The following is a 24,855-nucleotide window of genomic DNA, read 5'->3' as shown; positions in this document are numbered from 1 at the left end:
CCCCAGTTATGCACATCTGCCCCCAGGCTTGCCACTCTGCCCCCAGAAATGCCTTATACCCCCCTATTTGCCACTCTGCCCCATGATGTGCCTTTTAACCCTCTATATGCCACTCTGCCTCCAGAAATGTCTTATACCCTCCTATATGGCACTGTGCCCCATGATATGCCTTTTAACCCCCTATATGCCTCTCTGCCCCATGATATGCCTTATACCCCTATATGCCACTCTGGCATATAGGGGGTTAAAAGGCATATCATGGGGCTGAGTGACATATAGGGGGTTAAAATGCATTTCTGGAGATATATATATATATATATATATATATATATGTATGTATGTATATATATATATATATATATATATATATATATATATATACCGTATTGGCTCGAATATAGGCCGCACTTTTTTCCCCCACTTTAAGGGCAGGCAGCGGGGTTAGGATACAGATCCCCCGCAACGGTGCAGGGGACCTGCATCCTACTCTCGGATGTCCTCAGACAGCCTCCCCTGCCAGCACTTTCCACGGGGGGGGTGCCGGCACGGGAGGTTGTTTACCCGCATCGCCGCAGCCGGTGACCGTCCACACGATGCGTTTTACCTCTGCCCCCAAGACTTACCGGAGCAGACTCCCGGGTGTCTTGCGGGGCGCCGGCGGAGGACATCTACGCAATACGCGTATACAACTTCCGGTTGTATACGCGTATTGCGTAGATGCCCCCCGCCGGCCCCGCAAGACACCCGGGAGTCTGCTCCGGTAAGTCGGGGGGGGAGGAGGACAGTGGCAGCATATCTCAGGGGGGGGACAGTGGCAGCATATCTCGGGGGGAGGAGGACACTGGCAGTATATCTCGGGGAGGGAGGACAGTGGCAGTATATCTCGGGGAGGGAGGACAGTGGCAGCATATCTCGGGGGGAGGAGGACAGTGGCAGCATATCTCGGGGGGGGGGAGACAGACAGAGTGGCAGAATGTTTGTTTTTTTTGGTGCTTTTTAAAGAAAAAAACTTTTTCTTTAAAAAAGCACCAAACTTTTAGGGTGCGGCCTATATACGGGGGCGGCCTATATCCGAGCCAATACGGTATATATACTGCTAACAGCAATCACACTCCTATCAAGCCAAGGCAGCCAGTACATGCTGGAACCTGGGGATGATAGAAGTGTGATTACAGCCTCCCTATGCCATGCTACCACCCCCACCCCCGTTACACATCCATGCTATCACACACACACTCATTCACAAACATTTAAATACTCATTCATTCCGTTAATCACACATACACACACGCTCAAACGCCCCACCCCACCCCACTCCCTTACCTGAACTGCAGATCTCCCACTCGCAGACTTCTGCAGGGGCCCGGCTGTGCGAGCAACTTCTCTGGCCCCGCCCCCAGAGGAAGGAGGGGGGAGGTAGATTATGTGAGGAGTTATATGCTTCCTTCCTGTTCTCCTGCTGCTAATAGCAGAGACGCTGCTCGCGACCAAAGCACGGTAAGCAGCACGGCCCCAGCAGAATGAGGTCTGATTAGAAGACGACCTCGATTATAAGACGAGGGGTATTTTTCAGAGCATTTGCTCTGGAAAAAACTCATCTTATAATCAAGCAAATACGGTATTTATGAAGAGTGATTTTGGTAAAAAGTTTGAAAAAGAAGGTCTTACTTGCTAGGGTGGTAGGGTTACTTTTTAGATTTGCACCAGTATCACCCCCCCCCTGTAGTGGCAAATCACTTATTTATTGCTGTTCAATGAAACATTATTGTCTGTAACATAAGCTCTATCATTTACCCTCTATCTCAGGAAATGGTGGTTGTGCTGTGATGTAACATGATTACGTAAAGTTGTTTGCTTACCTTTGTAGCCATCATTCACAATCATTTCAAAAATCAAACAGACTTCAGGGATGATAAGTATGCTCCTTGCTTTACAGTACTGAAACAATATTGGTATTTGCATTATCTCGGTCACAGTCTGCTGCAACACATTCATTTCTCAACTGCGTGAAGTCTCATCATGCATAGGAATGATGACAGATAAAAGAATGGTTTTTTTTTCTTTTGTAATCTAGTTATTTGTTTCCATTGTCTGCTGTGGCTGTAGAGATCGGTTCATTGGCCAACCATTCTCAAATGGAAAAATAGTTTTTAGTGAGTTAAAATAATGGAAGAAAAGAGACCATCATAAGAACACTTTTTTGGTTATGATAAAATATTGTCTATTATTTTATACAGTATAGCAAGTTTGTGTTTAAGAATGTATCCCCCCGCTTTAAGAAAACACTATTATGCCTGCATGCTGACACATAATAATCTCTTGTATATAGTCTGTGTAAGCCTTCATATATTTCTTATATTCCATAGAACAATAACATCCCAAATGGGTTTCAGACTGATATAAACGTGCTGCCTTTGTGGAAAGTGGTTTTAATAGAATAAAAAAATAAAAAGAATGAAATTGGCCTTTGTATGAAACTAAATTTCAACACTCCTCATGGTGATGAGTCCACTGAATTATTTGCTTACAGACAGACACCAGCATACCTTTAAGACAGGTAGCATATCACAATCTGATTGATGTCTAAGGAAACACAATTAAACTTTTTAACACATGCAATTTAGGAACATAAAGAGCATCTCCATTTCCTTTCATTGGCTGTTTCAACCAATTTATTTAAAAAAAAACATCAAAAGGTATAGGCAATTTAGGAATATATAGTATCATTTGTGAAATAGGACACTACATAAGTGGACGTACTGAGTGTTGAAGAGGAGCCTGGTTTAACTTCCTCACAACCGGTTAGGCCATAAGAGAAAAACACACACACACATAGGAGGTACATCAGTCTGAAAAGAAAAATAACTCAGCAGTCTCAAGTCTGGCATAGAAAGAGATGACTTTATGAATCAAAGGCTTGGAATGAATTAAGCAGATAAAAAGGAATGAATTGTCTCAGTTGGGAAACATTTAATTTCTTTCATGTACAAAATCAGATGATCAATGAGGATGCCAGGGTAAAAGGAGCCTATTGTTCTATTCCAGATACCTCTCCATATTCGGAATCCTGATTGTATATTTATTTCTCCTTTTAAATCACTAGTATAAATATTATCATTGTTATCATTATCATTAATATTTTTTTATTATTTACAGGCTAGACTAGCAGCATTTGTATGATGCTCTTCCAAGAGAACCACATCTTGAGTCAGTATCTGGAGTCTAGAAAAACAAAAAAGTAAAAATATACAGTATATATATGATTAAACCATGTAAGTGTATTTATGACTTAGCTATGGGGTAAATAATCAATTCTATAGTTGAGGGACCTATGTCAGAAATAACCTTATTTTTTCCATGAGATCATTTAGAGGCCAAAAGAAATATCACAGGTTTTCATATCAATCGTTCATGTTCTACTTTTATAGAAAGAAAACAATAGTTGAGGTTTGTTCTCTCCCATCATTCCCTTGCTTGGACACAGTGCTGGATCTACTCCAAACATTAGGTTTAGTTTCTGTATCCGGAGTATAATTTGTTCTCAGGTCCGTTTGGAGAGCATGCCACACCAAGGAATAAAAAACAGAAAAAATATTTCTAGGAAATATCATCATTGTTTTTGTATACATTATAAAATATAACTACTTTCTTAATGTTGTGGGATCTTAGGTTCTGTAGAAGTACATTTTTAGCATGTTTCATCTTTCATAGTGAAAATGTTTGCACTCGTTTTGGAACAGAACTTTCCTTACCTAGATTTACAGGATGCAGAACATGAAGTTGGAACTTGTCTTACATCAACACTAAAGGAATTATGCCACGGTGCTAGATCTCTTTTTAATATTCTTTATATTGCTATTGAAATTCTCAGCATCTTTCTATAATTCTTGTAGGCACTAATTAACCTATGTAACAGTGTTTGCAAATTAAAATAAGTCACATTTAAATAATAAAAAACAACTTTAGGTATATACCATGGGTAAAGGTATACACTCTCGAAAGGTGCACATTTATTCCCCGTTATCTCATTACTACCCCTTTTGTTAAGTTGGCACTTTGAGAAACAGACCTCAGCTATGAGGTTAACAGTAAAAATACCTTTAAACAAATACACAGATTGCCAATAAAAGGCTTAAGCTATAGTCAGTGTTTAAAATGTGGTCCAGGGAAAGTCATCACCTTCATGGTATTATTAGGATCCCCTCAAGAACATGCAGTATGGAAGGGCATCCTAAAAAAAACATGTATGTATAAGATTGAAAGCTGGGAAGACAGTTTGTCATCTACAACAACTTAGGTTAGCTTGAATTTATTTACACATTTCTTTAATTAAAGAAACCTTGAAAGGGTTGGAATTAAGATGAGTTTACTTATCAGCATTGATTGCCTAGCCTCGTTAGTCAATATCATGTTGATACACAAAATACAAAACAAAAGCAGACCAAGCGGTGACATGGTTTATGGGCCCACCACCTACTCTAACATCAGACGCAACAAAAAAAGATTATGCAGCACTCCGGTAGCATGACAAAAATTCTTACCCTATCAAAGGACTAGATAGCTTAACACCTTTATCAGGGTTGATAAGGACTCTGTGCTGCCATTCCTTTGATGATGTAATAAAGCATCAATGTCACTCTGCTGGGGTGCTTAATAATCGGTTTATTTCTACCATTGGTACTTAGACATCTGGAACATACCATGTTACATGATCAAACCATGTTACTTAATCGGTCATTTAAAATCAGCATCACTGACTTAAGTGAGACACTCTTTGGTCAGTGGACTGGGCCTGCCTAAGATTCCAGTCTGTAACTTGTCTCCTCCAAACACAATAACCACATTTTTTATGATATTATATTCAGCAAAATAAAAACACTATCACAATGCCAAGATATTTTTTCATAAATGAATACAAATTTGTGATTGGTTATATCCACCCCATTTGTAGTGCTGCTGCAAATAACATTTTTCTTTCGTATAATGATTACCATAATTGTAATAATGATTGCCAGATAGCAATTTCAGTGCTTCATTTGAAGGTCCTTTTAAATGTGAAATTTTTCCTAGCCAGCCCCCTTAAAAATGGCACCAAGAGGAGTTAATCATGTTATTTTGTCTAACTAGGATACACAGTCCATATTTAACTATACAACTGACTGCACTGCCTTGTAAAATGAGTCCTTTTGTGTAAAAAGAATTGGAGCACTTCAGTTTACCCATTTAAGGAAACACTTCCTAGCCCTCTTTACCAAAGTTTAAATCACGTGAAGGACCAGGTAGTTTGGTTTACAACATTAAGCGAGTTTACCAGGGATCTGTTGTAGGCCCCTTCATCCCCTATGTTGGCGGTGGGCGCTTAAGGAACTCCAAGCATACCTGGGAACTTCAGAACAGGCTACCCAGAGTTCTCCCCTTCTGATGGCGCGGCTTAATGAGAGGGTGTGGCTATCCCCATGTATAATTAAATTGATTGGGAGGGGAGGAGAATAAGGCAGGTAGTGGGTGTGGCTAAGCACCACTCTCCTGCCTAAGACCACAACAATGATGTTAGAAAAAGACACACAAATATTATGTATATTCAAATATATGTGTAAAGCATGGTTTGATTATTAGAACATTCTGTCCCCTGTCATTTTAGCATTCATCTTCTTATGTAAATTCTCCACAATATGCATCTGCATCCATACGCCAATATACACAAAGTAACTTTACTCTTTATTTTAGTTGGGCAACATTTTGATTCATATTGGTTTTAGAAACAGTCTAATTTGTAGAGCCGAGACACAAAATATTCCAGTTAAATAAGAAGTTTTACTTGGTTTAAAACTGTAACAGTCAATTTATCCCAATTATTATTGACAGATGAAGACAAACTAATAAATTTGTAATCTTTAAAAAACATTCCCGTTATTATTCACAACATTTCACTTTTTTTTCCCATAGAGAACAATTTTGCTGCAAGCAAACTAGGCATGTGTTTAACATTCCTGAGCACTATTGTTTATATCATATCCCTGGGTGATATAACAAGCTCTGATGTCAGTATGTTATGCATATACACACAGAAATATATATATATATATATATATATATCAATTGACTGGCACTGAACCTCAAACAAATGTTGTCAAACCATTTCCTTTTTCACTATTACCTCAGTATTAATTCTGGATTTTTGAAAGGGGCAAAGCCGAACAGTCTGGAGCCGAAAGTACTTGACGTTCACTACTCTACTGTTGTCGCGGTCTGTAATGTGGGCCTCCTTCAATACAAACACTTATTTTACAGCCAGATTACCCATTCCCTCCTTTTCCTTCCTCATACCGCAGTGACATTTTCAAGGATTTTTTGTTTTGGAATAACATTGAGGCACAAGTTTGCTTGCGTAGGTATTTTTATCAGAGAATTAAAGATATTTTCATAACAATAGTGTTTTTTGTCTCTATAAAGAAATGTATGACGTAACCAGTTTTTCTTATTCACACCTTTCAAGATCACATGCCCTTATTTTTCTAGAAGTTCTGATTGTTTGTTGTTTTTTATGGTAATAAAACTGATAGGAAATTGTGTTTGCTTAAATAAAACATTTTGTTCAGGTTTACATACCAGATTGTTTGTATAATTGTTTTCAAAATGATTTGAAGCCAGCTTTATAAACCGCTCAAATGTATGATATCTTATATAACCATAGGACTATAGAACATATAAAAAAAATACATATTCTGTTTTGTGAAAAGTAGTATGTCCTGGAAGCAACAGTTAAAAACTGAATCACTTACCTTTAATGCCAGTTAATTACAGTAACATAGGTGTGATTTGCTATTTGTGTTTTATTGATTGTTAAAGCTAATTTGAAACACAAATAAAAAGTCCATTTTAAAATGTTTAGAAACATATGTTCATGTTGATGAACTTTCGCTACTGATTATAAAAGCTAAATTTATTTTTTTTATATATACAGTGCTGTAAAAAAAAGTATTTGCCCCCTTCTCGATTTCTTGTATTTTTGCATATTTGTCAGATCAGATCATCAAACTAAGTTAAATATTACCATATTGGCCCGATTTTAGGCTGCACTTTTTTCCTACACTTTAAGTCTTTAAAGTGGTGGTACGGCCTATAATCAGGGTTTAGCACAGGAATGTGCAATTCCTGTTGCCCAGGACATGCAGGTGTTTGTTTTTTTTTCTTCATTTAGCCCTGCTGCTGGCAAGCAGCAGGATTAGGATCCAGATCCCCTGCAGCGCTGCAGGAGACCTTATTCCTCCTCTCTGGCAGTCGGAGGACGTCTGCTGCCAGCACTTTCGCCGGCGCTTCTATGAAGGAGCGCAAGCGTTACATGACCTTCCGGTGCTTCACCATAAAAGCCCCAGTGGCCAGCAGGAACGGAGGTTACCTGAGTGCATCGCTCAGACGTTCACCGGCTACGAGAGATGAGGATTCCCGGCAGCACTGCATGGGACCTGGATCCTCCTCTCTGGCTCGTGTGCGATGCGTGCAGACGACTTCCGCTGTTACTGCCACTTTGGCAGGGACTTTTATGACAGAATGCCAGCATAGAAGCCACAGCGGAAGTGGCGAGCAGCAGCAGCAGAGGTTGTCTACGTGCATCGCACAGGCGCCCACCGGCTGCCCCTGCTAGACACCAGAGAGTCTGGGGATGTATTGGTAAGTCGGGGGGCAGAGTGGCATATAAGGGGAGCAGATTGGCATATGTGGGAGGCAGAGTGGCATATCAGGGGAGCAGAGTGTCATAACTAGGCGGTCTGTGGGGCAGAGTGGCATATCAGGGGAGCAGAGGGGCATATCTATAAGTAATGTGCATTATGAATTAAGGGGGACCTTAAAATGGCTATTGGTTTTCCAAATTTATGTTTGTATATAACCTTTGCTGACTTACTGCATAAGAGATAAGATAGAAAAATGTTAAAATACATGTATTCCTGTTCATTAGGTAAAATACTGTTTTACGATTCCACTGTATTTTTTCTCTGAAAATATTTTTTTCTTTAAAATAGCACCAAACTTTAAATGTGCGGCCTCTAATCGTGTGCAGACTATCATCAAGCCAATACGGTAGATAAAGATAACTCAAGGAAACTTTATCGGTCTGAAAGGCTCTGAGACCCCAGGGAACCACAGTGAGAGTGATTATCTACATATGGAGAAAACTTTAAACAGTGGTGAAGGAGTGGCAGGCCTACCAACATGTAACATGTAAAGAAATGCAGGCCTCGCTTGTCTCAGTGTTCACAATTCCACAATAAGACAGATGCAAAAATGGCATCAATAGGAGAGTTGCAAGGCAAAAACCACTCCTGACCAAAAAGAACACAAAAGATTGTCATCTCACATTTGTTAAAAAAACATCTTGATGATCCCCAAGACTTTTGGGATAATATTCTGTGCCCTGATGATTTCAAAATTGGACATTTTTGGTAGACATGAGTCCCGTTATATGTGGCGTAAAGATAACACAGCATTCCACACTAAGAACATCATACCAACAGGCAAATATGGTGGTGGGGCTGCTTTGCTGCTTCAGGACCTGGGTGACTTGCCATAATTTATGGAACCATTAACCAGAAAATCCTGAATGAAAATGTCCGGCCATCTTTTTGTGACCTAAAGCTAAAGCGCAGTTGGGTTATGCAGCAGGACAATTCACCGAAGCCCACAAGCATGTCCCCCTCTGAATAGGTCAAAAGAAATAAAATTAAGGTTTTTGAGTGGCCTGGTCTAAGTCCTGACTTGAGTCTGATTGAGATGCTGTGGCATGACCTTTAAAAGGCAGTTCGTGCTCAAAACCTTTCCAATGCGGCTGAATGAAAACAATTCTGTCAAGAAGAGTGGGCCAAAATTCCTCCACAGTGGTGTAAAAGACTTATTGCCAGTTGGCAGTTATCGCAGATGTTTGATTGCACTTGTTGCCGCCAAGGGTGGTAAAAGCATTTATTAGATTTAGGGGGTAATTACTTTTAGTATGACCTACAATTGTCTCTCAAGTGACTAATTCAGAGATCATTGTATTATGAATAATATTGTACCGGTGTAATCGCAGAGATATTTTCTTTCATCATGTTTGTTTTTCATTTCATAGGTCCAACTGGCTGGTTTCACCGTGAGATGACAATAACAATTGCCCTGGCTTCTGTCTCAGTAATGGCTGTGCTGATAGCTGTATTTTTCTTCGTATACAGGATATTTGGAGGTATGTCTTCTAAAATTCATGGCTCCAGGATCTCATTGGCCGTTGTGAATATATATATATATATATATATATATATATATATATATATATATATATATATATATATATATATATATATATAATTTCTTGTGTGGGCTATTTGGCTGTTTGTGCGCACAAAAGAGTTTAGTAGAATGTGTTCATGTGTGCTGTGCATTTGTTGTAAATCTGTGTACACTGCCCCGAAGAGTAAGTTCCTCCATTGCTGAACATCATTGTTTCCTTCATATTCAATATTTTTTAGTGTTCCAGTCTGTTGTGTTTGTTATTCTTGTGTTGGTCTAGTGGTGACACATATTGCTTGTCTCCTAGGAAACCGGAAGCAGGGTCTTCACAGTATGAATATGATGGAGACTGCAACCTCAGAACCGTCTTTAGATCTGGACAATCTGAAATTGCTAGAGGTAATAGGCGCCTGTGCACAAAGCACTCAAACACATTAAACACTATTTTTTTTCGGGTAATTAAATGTTAAAACTTCATTAATTGGCAAAGTCAGGCTATCGCACTTTTGACGCAAATATTTAGTTGATTTTGTATATTTGCTACTTTTTAAAATGGCTTATTATAACATAACCTTTTCAGAATTGGGTAAGCAACACAGACAATATAAAAAATTAGACGTATACTCTTTTTGTAATGCTCCTTGGCCAACATTTTGGTATTTATTGTAACAAAAGTCCTTATTGGAATAGCTGGAACTCAAGTTTGGAGCCTTTCAATGCAAATTGTGGTTCTGCTATTTTATATAAATAGTCTTAAACTATTGGTTTAACACTGTATATACAAGAGCAACAACAACAAACATTTAGATGATGTATATAGCAAAACTATATTAGATTTAACACCTGAGTTTCCAACACCGTATTATTCATAAAGTATCCAATTCAGTGACATGTGACAGAAAAGTATTCTTTTAATCTAAAGCAGTAGATTGTAGATCATTCAAGCAGAATGTATTTCATCTTAATTGTTGTCAGACACACTGTGTTAAACATAAATAACCTACCTGTGGTGCTTGTCAGAGACCCTAATGTATTTGCATACCGTAATCTCTATTTCCAGCTCATAGGCCGGGGTCGTTATGGCTCAGTGTATAAAGGATCTCTCGATGAGCGCCCTGTGGCAGTGAAAGTATTCTCTTTCAACAATCGCCAGAATTTCATCAATGAAAGGAGTATTTACCGAACCCCCATGTTAGAGCATGATAATATCGCCCACTTCATCGTTGCAGATGAAAGAGTGTCTTCGGATGGGCGTTTGGAATATCATCTAGTGATGGAATACTATGCAAATGTAAGTTTAGCTGGTGGTCATCGTTGGATGTTCTCAGCATTTACAAACTACTACATCTGAAAATTGCTGTAGTTGTAGCAGCTTTCAGCCTAAATAGATGAAGGGTTTTTTTTTATATAATATTTGAATATTAGAAATGTTTTCTGAGAAAATGTAAAACTGTGTTAATATGTGTATGCAGGCATAGTTACATTGTGGCAAAGCCAGAGCATCTAAATGGCTTACCATTTCATACTATTTGGTTTGTATCCAACCTGCATTTTATTGATGTACATGAAAGACCAGCACTGGAAATGTGAACCATTTTGTCCATACGCCAGAGTTTTTCACTTTATACGTGATAACTAATTTTGTATATATATATATATATATATATATAATATATATTATATCTTTCACGTATAACGTAGGTGTTTGTAGAGAGCATGGCTTGCTCATCAAATCAGTGTGGGAGATTTTATTTTAAGTTACAGGCTTGGCCATCGTGAGTACAATGCATTGGGGTGTTTGTTAAGTAATGCATCAGTTGGTATAACATTGTAACAAGACTGATGAACTCTATCACAATAATGAATATTGAGAAGTGACCAAACTTGGTAGCTGAGAATACATTGAGACAGGAAAGATGGGATTACAATATAGCATATGTTAAATTTGCTAAATTTTATGCAATATCAGTAATGTTATTCTTTACTTTGTACATGAAATTCAACACGATTAAAAGTAATACCGTCTTATCAGTCATCGGTGAATACTGAAAGAAAACAGAAGTCTCTAACCAGGTTTTTTTATTCAAAACAAGCTTATTTGAAGACCCTGTCCCTCAGTAGCCTTTAATTAAAAAATACACTGTAATCTAAGAAAGGTCCAACAATTAACAATTTTAAACAGAAGCACCAATAGGAGACATGTAACAAATAGATGTTTTTATTTCAATTAACTTATCCAGGATATACGTAACCAACCAGTTACAGTGAAGTTAATCTAATTAAATCTCTATGAAACATCCTCCTGATTTAATTATTGTTGTTGACCGGTCAAGAAACTGATGTAAATCATTATTACCATATGCCAGTATTGCTTAACATAAATATTAAATATTCCCCCAGACATTTAGTTTTATTTGCTCATGTTGTCCAGAGCAAGTAAACACTGCCAGCAAGCATTTCAGTGATACATTAGGATCCATCCTCTTAGTGATATTGAATATAGGTTTATACAGTACTAAAAATGGCATCTATGATGGGCTAGTCATATGTACAAACATCTGGTCTGTCTTGCAATCCTTCATAAATGGTTGTCTCCTTTCATGAGTCATTTTGACCTTTCTGCTAGATTTATCAGTGGGCCCATTGGCTCAGAAGTCATCTAGACAGACTATAGTGCCAGCACCCTCTGGAGACGGCTAAATGGTCTAATGTTTCTATGATAAAGGCATATGATGTGGTGCATGAAAGAGTAGGAGGGCTTAAATATTTTATTGTAAAATAATCCAATATATTTAACATGAATATTCATTTAATTCAAATTAATAAGAATTCCAACACATTAGATTTAAAGAAATGCATTTTTGTTTGCTTAAATACGTTACACAAACCTTCTTGTTCAAATGTTAGCAAACAAATATCCATCCACATTGTGCTAAGTGATGATAATGGAATTGCACACTTTATGCTGGCAGGATTTAGTTGCTTTTCTCAATCATCACCAACAGAAATAATGATAGTTGGATTTCATCAAGTTGCTTGAGCTTTAAAACCTTAAGATGGCTTTCACGAAAGCATTACATGTGCAGAAGTATTCTAGTAAAATAAGGGGTAATCTTGAAAATTTCCTGTTTACGTTATTATTTTCCCACATCTAAAGTACATATTTTTTTGTTCAATACAACTGATGTATATATATAAAGGAAAATTAAACTGTGTTATAATTCCACACTCCAAGAGCTTGGCATGTCTGCTGTTTATCTGTTGGGGCCAATCCCCTAGTGTATACCCAGGCTGCCAAATCACGTAGAATATAACAAAAGACATGACGTTAATCTCAGTGCTGCATACTTAAACAGGGTGGTGCCGCGTATTATCCATTATTATGTAAAAGCCTCTAATTAATACTAAAAATAATTCTGTTGAGACTACCACAATAAAGTTACACTGTAAAACTTCAGGGATTTTTGGATCAACCATTAAAAACCGGTAAAGCAGGATAGATAAGTGTAAGGATCCACACTGAATGTTGGGAGGCACCAAAAGAGCCAATTTCCAACGAGGTGCAGATTGGATTCTGTAAAGATACAAGGTTAGGCTGGGGAGTTTTATGAGCATCTTTCTGCCTGTCTGTCTTTGTATTTAGTATACAGTAAACATCATGGCATTAAAGTTGTAGCTGTCAACGTATTTAAAATATAAAGCATATCTCTTTATGTTTGTGTACATTAGCCATGGAAAGAATGTTCTTCTGTTTGTGCCTACAGGGATCTCTGTGCAAGTATTTAAGCATTCACACCGGTGACTGGCTCAACTCCTGCCGCCTGGCACATTCTGTAACCAGAGGATTAGCATATCTACACACGGAATTACTACGAGGGGGTATGCTGATGACAGGCAATAATTGATTATTAGCAGAGATTAATTAATCCTTTTATTCATGCTCAAGATCGGAGATTTAAGATGCATATTTGTTCTTTTTTGATAACGCATGAAGAAATGCTTGACGTTGCACATCCCACCTCTTCATGTTTAGATCTTTAGTTTAAAGGTTGAGAGAAAAGCTGGGCTATTTCATACCTGCTGCTTAAAGCCAGATGAACAACATTTGAATATTTATTAAGACATTATGTATAAACTATTGGAATACACCATAATATTATCAATAGTAATAACAGTAACATTTAATAGTTTTGTTGATAAAGGGTAGTTTTACCTAAGAAAATATCTTATGTAATATGTTATGTTCTACTTGTTATTATAGACCTAACTTTAAGAAATGCCACCTAGCGTTGAGTCCTTAAAAAGGGCACCCTTCTTCCTCCTGCTGAGTGACTGATGACTACTCCAACTCTTATTAGGGCAATTTGAAGCTATAGAGATGAAACGTGGTAGAAAAGGCTGTGGTAGGCAACAAAATCTTTCTCAAATGAGCTCCTCCTAAGCATAGTTATGCCTCCACAGCCTCATAAAATATTTTAATGCCAAACAGTTAACAGGGTTTTAGAAGTGATGACTAACTAAGGAAAGACCTATATAGAAGGCCAAAGGATGATATATGCAGGATATTGATGTTCCTTCTCAAACATAAAAAATAATGTCTATGAATTATTACAGATCACTACAAGCCGGCAATTTCCCACCGTGATCTCAATAGCCGTAATGTGCTAGTGAAAAATGATGGAACCTGTGTGATCAGTGACTTTGGCCTCTCCATGAGACTCGCAGGAAACAGGCTAGTCAGGCCAGGAGATGAAGATAATGCAGCCATCAGTGAGGTGAGAGTTGTTGCATAATTTTCAGTTCCCTGCATGTCAAACCAAGACTACAATTTGTGCTAGCCGTTCAGAAACACATTCATCCCATCTTAATGCTAGAACAAAATTCATCCTGGGGTTGTGTTTGTCATGCTTTGTAGGAGGAGTGTCTAATAGGGCTAAAGCCCAGGCACTATTGCATGTAGATTTTATATTTTATATATGCATATAGTATATTACTGGGCTTACTTATTGGTTGTTTTGGAATGTGCCTGTGTGGCCTGTGTGTGGTAATAATTGACTCAATTCTGTTTTAGCTTGTATGGGCTCAAAGTCTCATATTTTGCATACGATCAGGAGCCATGGTGCTCAACCACCAGTGCGCATATTTAAGAAATATTTGTATATCCATAATTCTGCTTGCCAAGTGTTATACTCTTTTTTTTATTGTCCTGAACATGGGCTACCATTCCTTCTTTTTGTGGAACATAAAAGAATGAACTCAATCTAGGTCAATATACCTGTTTTTAATCTATTTTTCCATTTGCAATCTTTGTAAGGTTAGTTGTCATAATAGATTATAAATTCACAAGAACCAGTAAGGCTTAATGTGTGTTAATGTCATAGACAAGTGTTATATTATTGTTAATTCTCACTCTCCCTATTGTAATAGCACTATGAAATCAGCTGCTGCTCTATAGAGAAAATGTAATGTAAATGGATTTAACTCCAGCATTGAATCGAGTGTAATATGCCTATTCTTTGTGATACACTTCCATGCATTACACCCCTGCTGGTTTTCGTGGTGTGCTTTGGTGTATTTTGTGTTTAAGTGCTGCTTTGATGCTTCTCCCAAATGAGAGAGCTGTCCTAACCTTTGTTTTGCTAATGTTATGCAACATATTTCTTGAATGTGTGTCAAATCAAATACTACAATATCTACCAGAAAAAGGGCACAGCGAAAATGGTAATTTATTCCAGCATAATGCAGGTGATGGTTTTGTCCTCACAGACCTTTATCAAGCCATTGTATATTAGGACGAAGCAGAGTCCCAAGAGTTACTTAAAAAAAAATGGTGTAAATGCCTGATTTCACGAAGTACCGGCCTCTTAATATGTTCTATCATATTAAGTGCATACCCAGTAAATACTATTTAGAAGTATAAATATTGGGGGTTCCATCACACAATAGGGCAATATATTGCTTTTCCGGCCCAATTTTGGCGAGTCCTGTCTTAGTTTTCATGGCTATCTTGCTTACCAAGAGCTGAATCAGTGGGACTGCTCTGTTTTAACCCAAAAGAGACTCTCAAGCAATTTAAACCCTCCTCTGGACACAATGATCGAATGATTTGGTTGCGCTCAGACTGGGATATAAAAAAACAAAACATAACTGTAAAATAACTGTGTTGCTGTGTTATTGCTGTAGGTTGGAACTATACGCTATATGGCCCCTGAAGTCCTAGAAGGAGCTGTTAACCTGAGGGATTGTGAGTCTGCTCTGAAACAAGTGGATATGTACGCTCTTGGTTTAATCTACTGGGAAATCTTCATGAGATGCACAGACCTCTTCCCTGGTATGGACCTGCTTAAGTGCATATATTTTTCAGCAAACCGCTTGCAAGATTGTGTTCAGCCTGCACTACTGTTAAATAGTATACATGTAAATGTAGGACCAATACATTCTAGCCTTTTCTGTATATACTAGCATCTTATGGAACATTTGGAAGTTTAGGGAATGAAATGAACTGATTTTCTTTAGGTTTTTTCTGTGTGAAAATAAATAGATTTTGAAAGCACACTGCCATCTTGTGGTTAGACCTATTATTGTTATTTCTTCAATACGCATGTTGATATTTATCATTTTTATCTCTGAGTCAAGCAAGCATTTAGTCACATCTCAGTGAACCAGATGATTACTGTGAGTCTTTAGCAGGCAACAAGGTTTAACATAAGTAACTTAGTACAGCTGATGGCAAATAAAACAAAAAGCAAAGGTTGTTTTAAATTGTCCATTAGATGTGATCTGATCTACATCTAAGTCACAAGTATAGCAAGTATTAGCCTAATGACACACAAACAATGATAATCTTTCATGTCTTTGTTGAACACATCCATTAAACATTCACAGTGCTGGTTTGACAACTTGTCGAATGTCCTTTGGCAGCAATAACATCAAACTGCAAAAGCTCAGCCATATTCTTAGGATGTCTGGTGTGAACGGCTCTCTTGAGGTCATTCCACAGCATCTTTAATGAGTTAAGGTTTGGGCTCTGATTGGGCCACTCCAAAAGGAGGATTTTCTTTTTTTAAGCCATTTTGTAGTAGTTACTTCAATGTTTAGGGTCATTGTCCTGCTGCACCACTCTGCAACTTCTACTGACCTTCAACTGGCATTATCCTGTATAATACCTTAATAAACTTGGGAATTCATTGTTCCCTCTATGATGATAAGCTGTAAAGGCCCAGAGGCAGCAAAGCAGCCCAAAATTATTACTCCAAGCCTTTAGCTGTTACAAAGTTACATAGGCTGAAAAAAGACATGCATCAACCAAGTTCAGCCTTTCCCACATCTGTTAATTGCCATTGCTGTTGATCCAAAAGAAGGTAAAACAATCCAGGTTTGTAGCTCTTTCTAATTTAGCAACAAACTAGTGGGAAAAATCATTTTTTTACCTCATTGAGCATGCTGTGTTGTGCAATTAAAGTCATCTTGGCTGAGCACCCACTTCTAGGGGAGCCAAAGTACTAAATTGTCTCCATTTATAAACAATTTTATAACAATTTCATTTTTTGAACTGTGGGTTGACGAGTTACTTTGTAACCCTTTCCAGCTTTATGGAAATCCACACTTCTTTATTATAGGTCTTCTGAGAGTTCCTTTTTTGTGAGGCATGGTTCACATCACCCTATGCATCTTAAGAATAGCAAATTAAAAATGTTTGAGGTTTTTTTATGTCAAAGTAGCTCTAAAACACACCTCTAATCCAGTTCTATTAATTGGGCTCCAAGTTTGCTAACTCCTGACTCCAATTAGCTTTCGTTGAACTGATTAGCCTAGGGGTTCATATACTTTTTCCAACCCTCACTGTGAATTTGAGTGATGTATTCAATATGAACAAGAACATTACAATAATTTGTGTGTTATTAGTGAAAGCAGATTATGTTTGTTCATTATTGTAACTTACATGAAGATCATATCATATTTTAAGAGAAATTTATACATAAATGGTGGTGATTCTAAAGGGTTCAATTTTTCTTCCCACTTTACATTGTATAACACCTTCTTCTTGCCGGTCAAGGAAGAATAACTACGTTACATTGCGTTAATAAACACATATCCTTTTTTTCAATGTCTGCATTGTGCAGGGGAATCTGTTCCAGAATACCAAATGGCCTTCCAAACTGAAGCAGGAAACCACCCTACATTTGAGGATATGCAGGTGTTGGTATCCAGAGAGAAGCAGAGACCAAAATTCCCAGAGGCCTGGAAAGAGAACAGCTTGGTAAGAGCAGGCACCATGTTAAAAGCCCTTATTGTAGAATCAGAAACAATTATGATCCAAAATATGTACTTGTAGGTAACACCCTACTAGAGCCCATATCTGCTCCACATCCAGTGTGTTGTATCATAATGTTACAGGGTACACACTAATTAAAGCATTAGACCCCTTTTCTGCTACCTAAACTGGTCTTTCCTTATTTTAAAACTTGTACGCACAGATAACACTATGGTCGACAGCACTGTTCAGTAGGGTGAGATTAATGTTGTAGTCATTGTAAACAATTCTATGTTGAATGCTTTTACTAAAATATATAGTAACCCACAACACCATGTAATCCCGTATACCACTCCTGTAATTTTTAAGATAAAAAAAACCAGATCTTTGATAAATCTTTTCTATAGGTATGTTTTATAGGTATTTAGTTAAGGGTGGTATACAATTAGTTTGACTTAACTAAGATATAATTATGCATCCTAAAGAGGAATGTGAAAAAATCAAAAACTTATAGATGGAATCATAAGCTAAATAATAAAAAAAAAAAAACTCAGTGTAGAATCTTTTTCAATTCTATGCAGTTTATTTTACATTCAGTAAGCATTATGTGTGACAATCTTATGTCTTTAAATGAAACCAGGCTGTTAGGTCACTGAAGGAGACTATTGATGATTGCTGGGATCAGGACGCAGAAGCTCGGCTGACTGCACAGTGTGCTGAGGAAAGGATGGCCGAACTCATGATGATCTGGGAGAGAAACAAGTCTGTGAGCCCAACTATCAACCCAACCTCCACAGCAGTACAGAATGAGCGGTGTGTACTAGTGCAGGGAGACACCAGCATATCTCCCAGGATTTAAAATCACCAAAAAGGGCTTTAGGCGTGTAGGGTTTGGGCAGGGCTTCACCAAGCCTTTGTATAGTCAGTGTATTTTCTGTTGTGCATTTAGGCATTGTTGTTCTGTTACAAACACACAGATTTTGATATTATTTTAAAAAATGTATTACATACGTTATTATCTGATTAGGTCAGATTCTTAATTTTACTGATCAATGTCAGTGGCCTAAACTTGTCGCTTAACAAGTGATCTGATAGTGGTTACAGATTTTTTTGATTTCACAATATTTCTTTTTAGCAATTTTTTACCCAATAACTTGTTAGATGATCAATGATTAAAGACTCTTTAGGTCACTGAGTATCCTAAACTGGTGGGAGCATATTATACAAAGGTACTTCATTTTTTCGTATAAAATTGAGTTTAAAGTTATACCCGCGTATTATACATTGGACTATTATACCTGAGATTTTATGGTATAAAACGTTGTCTTTGAAAGGTACATTTTGTTTTTCTTGGGAGCTGCATAATTCCTACGAATTACCTAATCTTCATCCTTTTTTACGTTACTGACTGCCATTGTTTGAGTTGGATAAGGAGAAGGGAGAGAACTTCAGGACAGGGAAATGTGCAGCCACAAAAAGGACATAGAGCTGCAATAAATCTACTTATGCCAAAGGCTAGGAAGTGAAAGTTATCCTTTTAATAGATAAATGCTTGCCTTTTATTATTTTATCTTTGTTTTGCTAATATTGTCCATACCTTTTTTTTACATTATTTTCCTTTTTTGTTCTCAAAGTAACCTGTCACAAAGTCGGAGGGTCCCCAAGATTGGGCCATATCCAGATTACTCATCATCCTCCTATATTGAAGATTCAGTACACAACACAGACAACATTGTGAAGAATATCTCATCTGAGACTTCAATGTCTAGTACTCCTCTCATCACTGGTGAAAAGAACAGGAACTCTATTAACTATGAAAGGCAACAGGCTCAGGCACGACTACCGAGCCCAGAAACTAGTGTCACCAGCTTATCAACCAACACTACAACTACCAACACCACTGGACTTACACCAAGTACTGGTATGACTACGATATCAGAGGCCCAGTATTCAGAAGATGTACATGGGTTGCAGCAAACAGGGCCCACTCCTGTTTGCTTGCAGCTAACTGAGGAAGACCTAGAGACTAACAAGTTAGATCCAAAGGAAGTAGATAAAAATCTCAAGGAGAGTTCGGATGAGAACCTTATGGAGCATTCCCTCAAGCAGTTCAGTGGACCTGATCCCTTGAGCAGTACTAGCTCCAATCTGTTTTACCCATTGATAAAACTTGCTGTGGAGTCAACAGGGCATCCTGATTTCACCCAAGCTGGGAATGGCCATGCCTGTCTTGTGCCAGATGTCCACACAACACAAATATATCCTCTTCCTAAGCAGCAGAATCTTCCCAAGAGACCTACTAGCCTCCCACTGAACTCTAAAAACTCAAGCAAAGACTCCAGGCTGAAATTTGGGAGCAAGCACAAATCTAACTTGAAACATGTTGAGACAGGGGTAGCTAAAATGAACACGGTGAGTGCTGCAGAACCACACGTGGTAACAGTAACCACAGCAACAGGGGGCAGGACAGGCTATGTGAACTCTCAGGGGCCCACAGCCCAGCACTCTAACTCTGCATTAATCTCCAGCACCAATTCTGTGGCCCACAGGGCTCAAGAGATCCTTCAAAATCAGTTCAGAGGGGAGGATAGCCGTTTGAATATCAACTCAAGCCCAGATGAGAATGAGCCCTTGCTCAGACGAGAGCAGCAGGTGGGACAGGACGAGTCTGTCTTAGATCGACTGGTGGAAAGGAGGGAGCACCCTGTGGAGAGTAGTCATGTGAACTCCAACAACAATAACAACAGCACACAAAGTATATCTCAAAGTACAGCTCCACAGAATGCTCCTGTAGAGCCCAGGCAGCGTCAGACAAGAAGAGCACAGAGACCAAACTCTCTGGATTTGTCATCAACGTCCAGTATTATGGATAACTGCGGCACACGTAAGTCTAATCTCGATAGCATGCCATTGCAAGCAATGTAACGGTCTATTGAGGGTAAAAGAAATCATACCAGTAGTATCAGCTGCAGAGATGTATCAAGCAGCAGTTTGATGACAAGTCGTCTGCTACAAAAACAAATGGGCTGGTTACAAAAGAGATCTCTGATCTCCCCAGCTGACTAATTTACACTGAAGACTGTACTTGCCCGCTCTACATGGTGCTGTGCAACCTTAAGAGGTGGATCTCCAAAGTATGCCGGTGCTCAGCAGTAAGGATAGGGGGTGCTGCCATATGTCAGACCAAAGGCAGTGCCTGTGATAAATACACCACTGGTCAGCTATACGTCCCTAGCTGGTAATGTTCCATCTCTTTACACATGGTGGCCACAAACTGGGTCCTTCCTATTGTTCAGTGTATTCTATGTGACCTGGTCACTAAGCCTTAACCCAGAAAGTAAGATGTGTGCATTCCTATAACCTTTATTTCAACAGTTTCTCAGTCCTGGAATATTTCAGCTGTGAATCAGGATTAGGTAGAACCCTGCAGCTGCACTTTTACAAGGGGCTTCTCCAATAAAATAAAAAATGCCTACACATGCCACAGTGCCATTACATTAGCAAGCCCTTTGCCACTAAGCTTGATTAGACAAGACAGTATAAACTGCTGTGTGCATATGTATGTGTATATATATATATATATATATATATATATATATATATATATATATATATATATTTGTATATAATATACACACACTATGGTCATGGAAACAGATATACTGCTTCTCACACATATACCCGTATATATATATATATATATATATATATATATATATATATATATACACATTTATACAGACACTTATGAAGCACAGCCACATGCATTCATACAGGCATGTGCATACACGCTGATGTCCATGTACATGGATCCAAGCTCCTACCTGCACAGAGTATCTCTGCTCCTGAGACTGCAGGCTACTGGCTGAGGGATCCTGACAGCACCTCTGAACTTTGCCTTTTCCTTATAAACCGAGAGCTATGCAGCTTCCACTCTACGTGTAAGGAGCTTCTTACAGGGTAACCTGTCATATGTCATATGACAGAATGCAGGGAGCCCTCTTTGTCATCGTCGATCATACTCCAAAATGGGGTCTGTATATATCCTTGTGTGAAAACCTTCTGGGGAAGAGGAAACCTGTGCACTAAAGAAGTCCCATCTGGGCCCATTACACAGCACAACAGGCACTGTGCAATGCAGGGAACTATAAAAACGACACAGCAGCAATTAGGGTCCCCTGGCCACCAGTGGCCCTAGGGTAAATGGCACTTTTCCCCCATTGTTAATCTGCCCCTGAGAAAAATTAGAGAATCTATTTGATCTCTAGTCGTAGCTGGCTGCCAGAAAATCTGCACTCCTGTGGAGCATTTTATACATTTTTATTTTAATTAACCTATGCTATTTTTAGGTTGCTTGACTTAGTTTTTGTGTTAATTACTTAGGATGTTTGGTTACACGTAAATCTACAAAAGCGGAAAAAAGGGACATTTCCTCTGCACTGTGTGCCATTTTTGTGAACGCTCTATATTATTTACATGTGATCTGGAAACTAGAATAAAAGTTGAAGGCTTGAGGCAGCACTGGCTTGAATAGCCATACTTGATTTATCTATAAGGGCATTCACAAATCTTATTTTTATACTTGTTAATCTACCTCAAGCAATCAATATCACATTACTGATTTTCAAAAGCTATGTGGAGGAATGGATTGGCTAGATCTTCAGTAGGTTTTACTGTTAATATTTCAATATTGTGCCCCAGCCATTCTTTGTGGTGTGTGTGTGTGTGTGTGTGTGTGTGTGTGTGTGTGTGTGTGTGTGTGTGTGTGTGTGTATATATATATATATATATATATATATATATAATATTTTTTTTTTCTTTTCTGCTCTGTGTAGGTGAGACACTATCAGACACCCGACCTGGCTCAGGTGAAAAAATTAAGAAGCGAGTGAAAACGCCATACTCCCTCAAGCGGTGGCGCCCATCCACTTGGGCTATTCCCACAGAACACCAGGACTGTGAAGTCAACAACAATGGGGGCGGTGAAAGCTTCAGTCATTCAAAGTCCAGCACAGCTGTTTATCTCATAGATGGGGGCACCTCCACCGCTGCCCTTTCAAAGGATGCCAGGATGAGCTGCTTGTAAATGTTCAGCATTTTGTTTTTATTATTTGTTTGAAAGCCTACAAAAACATGGTGTTTTTTTTCTTTTGGTCTTATCATTCAACGAGCAGATGACAGACGGGACAAAACATCTTTTTATCATCAATTTTGTACAGGACTTGCTTTTTAACCTCAACAGTTCTGGAGATTCCCATCAATTGATTGCAAAGCAACATATTGACGGATCCTACAAAACTAACAAAAGGTTCAACAGATTTCAGCTATGCAGAGTAAACACAAAAATGCTTATGCTTCCATGTTTTTTTTTATTTTCATTATTCTTATTGTTGTGTTAAATATGTCTGCACCTTTTTATGTAATATTCAGCAAGTTTTTAATCTGCCCACAACATGATTTATATCGACATATATATTTAACAAAGAGAAAATGAAATATTTCACCATGAGGATATTTTCATTCAACAATAAAGAAGGCATTGCTGGTCATTAAGGTCTCTTAAGACCCTAAGAAATCTAGCAGACCAGATATTGTGCAGCAGTGTTGTGCACACAATTTTATTTTGTATGCTGCGTTTAGTTAGTCTGTATGTTGGTGTTAAAGCTGTACTCATTTCAGGAGAAAAAATGTTCTTGAAGAGATGCTAAATCACTGCTTTTTCTTTTCATAGATAAGACTTTGCACTTTTAGGTGGAAGCACTGCGGGTCATATTTAAAATGTTTGCCCCTTGAATAAGTTCCTTCTCCAGTCTTTTAATCCATAAGCTAAGAAAAAATGTTGCTTCCCTCACTGTTTGGGTCTGTAAAAATAGACTTAAACATGCCCAAGAGTTAGAGAGAAAAGCAATACCATTGCGCAGTTGAATTAGGTGCTTTTACCATTTAATTGTTTAATTTCCCTAAGATGATAATGAATTTTGGACTGCTGATCTCAAAGCATGAAATCTTGTGAGCAAGATATATATATATATATAATTTTCATTTCTTTTTTCTTTTTTTTTAAGAATATTAAAATTGACAATATAAAAATGTATATAGAAATATATATGATAATTGAGTATAAAAAGAAAAGACCTTACAAGAGTAATATTTTAGCCTATATGTGCAAGATTGGACACTTGTTTAACTGAGTGCTTTACCCTTCGTACCCTGGCTTTTCTTGTACTTGGTTGAAATGTGCAATGGTCTATATTTTGCTTCACGCTTTAATGAAAAATATATTTCACTAACAGTACAGTGTTTTCTGCCACGATATTGTGAATATTTTTACATCATTTTTCTTACCTGAATTCTTGTTATGAGTTATTCCCTCCCCCACACTGTGGTCTGTGTTTCCAGCACCTTGGCCATTGCTGGTTTTGTCCTGTGAACAAGCTTTAATTTTATATTTTAATATATACATATATATACACAGAGTAAATGTATGCAAAATGTCAGTTTTCCAAAAAAAAAAAACTTTAAATGGACACTATCAAGGAATAAAAGAGCTTTGCCTGTGCATGAAGATGGCCTGTGGTGTAAACAAGTTTAGTACTGCAACAAACATGTTGTTACTCTTTTCTTTTTACATGTTATTAATCATACATCTTAACTCCTTTGTCTGCTTTCTCTATAACAGCACGACCACAGCTCATGTCTTTGCTTGTACAAAGTTTTTGCAGTGGATCAGTCAATTAGTAGGGGGTTTTAAATCACAAAAGATCTTTCGAGAGAAATTAGACCCAGGCTTTTTATTTTTATTTTTTTTACAGTAGTCTGATTTGAATTAATGATTCAAGAGATTGAAACTTGCATTTGTATAGAAAACTGCATTTAACAGGGTACACTTTTACTAATGCTGGAATTAATATTGATCTGAGAACTACTAAGTGTAGTAACGTTTTCATGATAGTGTCTCTTTAAAGAACCAGTGCTACTTTAACTATAATAGCAGAACCAACCTGTGTGCAACCCCTTTCTTGCCAGATAACTTAGTGGAGGGGTTAATAATTTACATGTCATCCCAAAGCAGATAGTAAAAAAAACTAATAAGCATATTACAAATGTCCAAAGGGGACATAGCCTGAGGCATCCCTAGGGGGCAACTTTACCAAAACATTTTATGTATTTGGGCATTTGATGGCAATTTATGAGACTGGCTACATATTTAATTAGTTGTTAAAACAAACTAATTGTTTCTGTTGTCCCAAGAAGTGATAATTTCCAAGATACACTTATAAACATGAAGAATTCTGAGCTCCTTGAAAAAAAGGCACCAGCATGGCTGGATTTTCCTTTGCCCT

At 37.9% G+C, this 24,855-nt stretch overlaps 1 protein-coding gene across 1 annotated transcript in view; it reads left to right on the top strand.

Moving 5' to 3' along the window:
• Positions 1 to 22,623, top strand: part of BMPR2 (bone morphogenetic protein receptor type 2) — a 57,148-nt gene extending 34,525 nt beyond the window's left edge. The window contains exons 4-13 of the mRNA XM_053470766.1: positions 9,104 to 9,214; positions 9,566 to 9,657; positions 10,319 to 10,549; positions 13,023 to 13,137; positions 13,873 to 14,033; positions 15,442 to 15,589; positions 17,382 to 17,518; positions 18,153 to 18,325; positions 19,147 to 20,396; positions 22,348 to 22,623. Coding sequence (XP_053326741.1) covers positions 9,104 to 9,214; positions 9,566 to 9,657; positions 10,319 to 10,549; positions 13,023 to 13,137; positions 13,873 to 14,033; positions 15,442 to 15,589; positions 17,382 to 17,518; positions 18,153 to 18,325; positions 19,147 to 20,396; positions 22,348 to 22,598 — 2,669 coding nt within the window. The 3' untranslated portion in view covers positions 22,599 to 22,623. The remainder of the gene's footprint in view (positions 1 to 9,103; positions 9,215 to 9,565; positions 9,658 to 10,318; positions 10,550 to 13,022; positions 13,138 to 13,872; positions 14,034 to 15,441; positions 15,590 to 17,381; positions 17,519 to 18,152; positions 18,326 to 19,146; positions 20,397 to 22,347) is intronic.
• Positions 22,624 to 24,855: the final 2,232 nt, after the last annotated feature.

This window comes from Spea bombifrons, chromosome 7, assembly GCF_027358695.1.
Source record: "Spea bombifrons isolate aSpeBom1 chromosome 7, aSpeBom1.2.pri, whole genome shotgun sequence".
NCBI classification, from domain to species: Eukaryota; Metazoa; Chordata; class Amphibia; order Anura; family Pelobatidae; genus Spea; species Spea bombifrons.
Note: the sequence above shows the minus strand (reverse complement) of the source record. Positions and strands in the feature narration are given on the sequence as shown.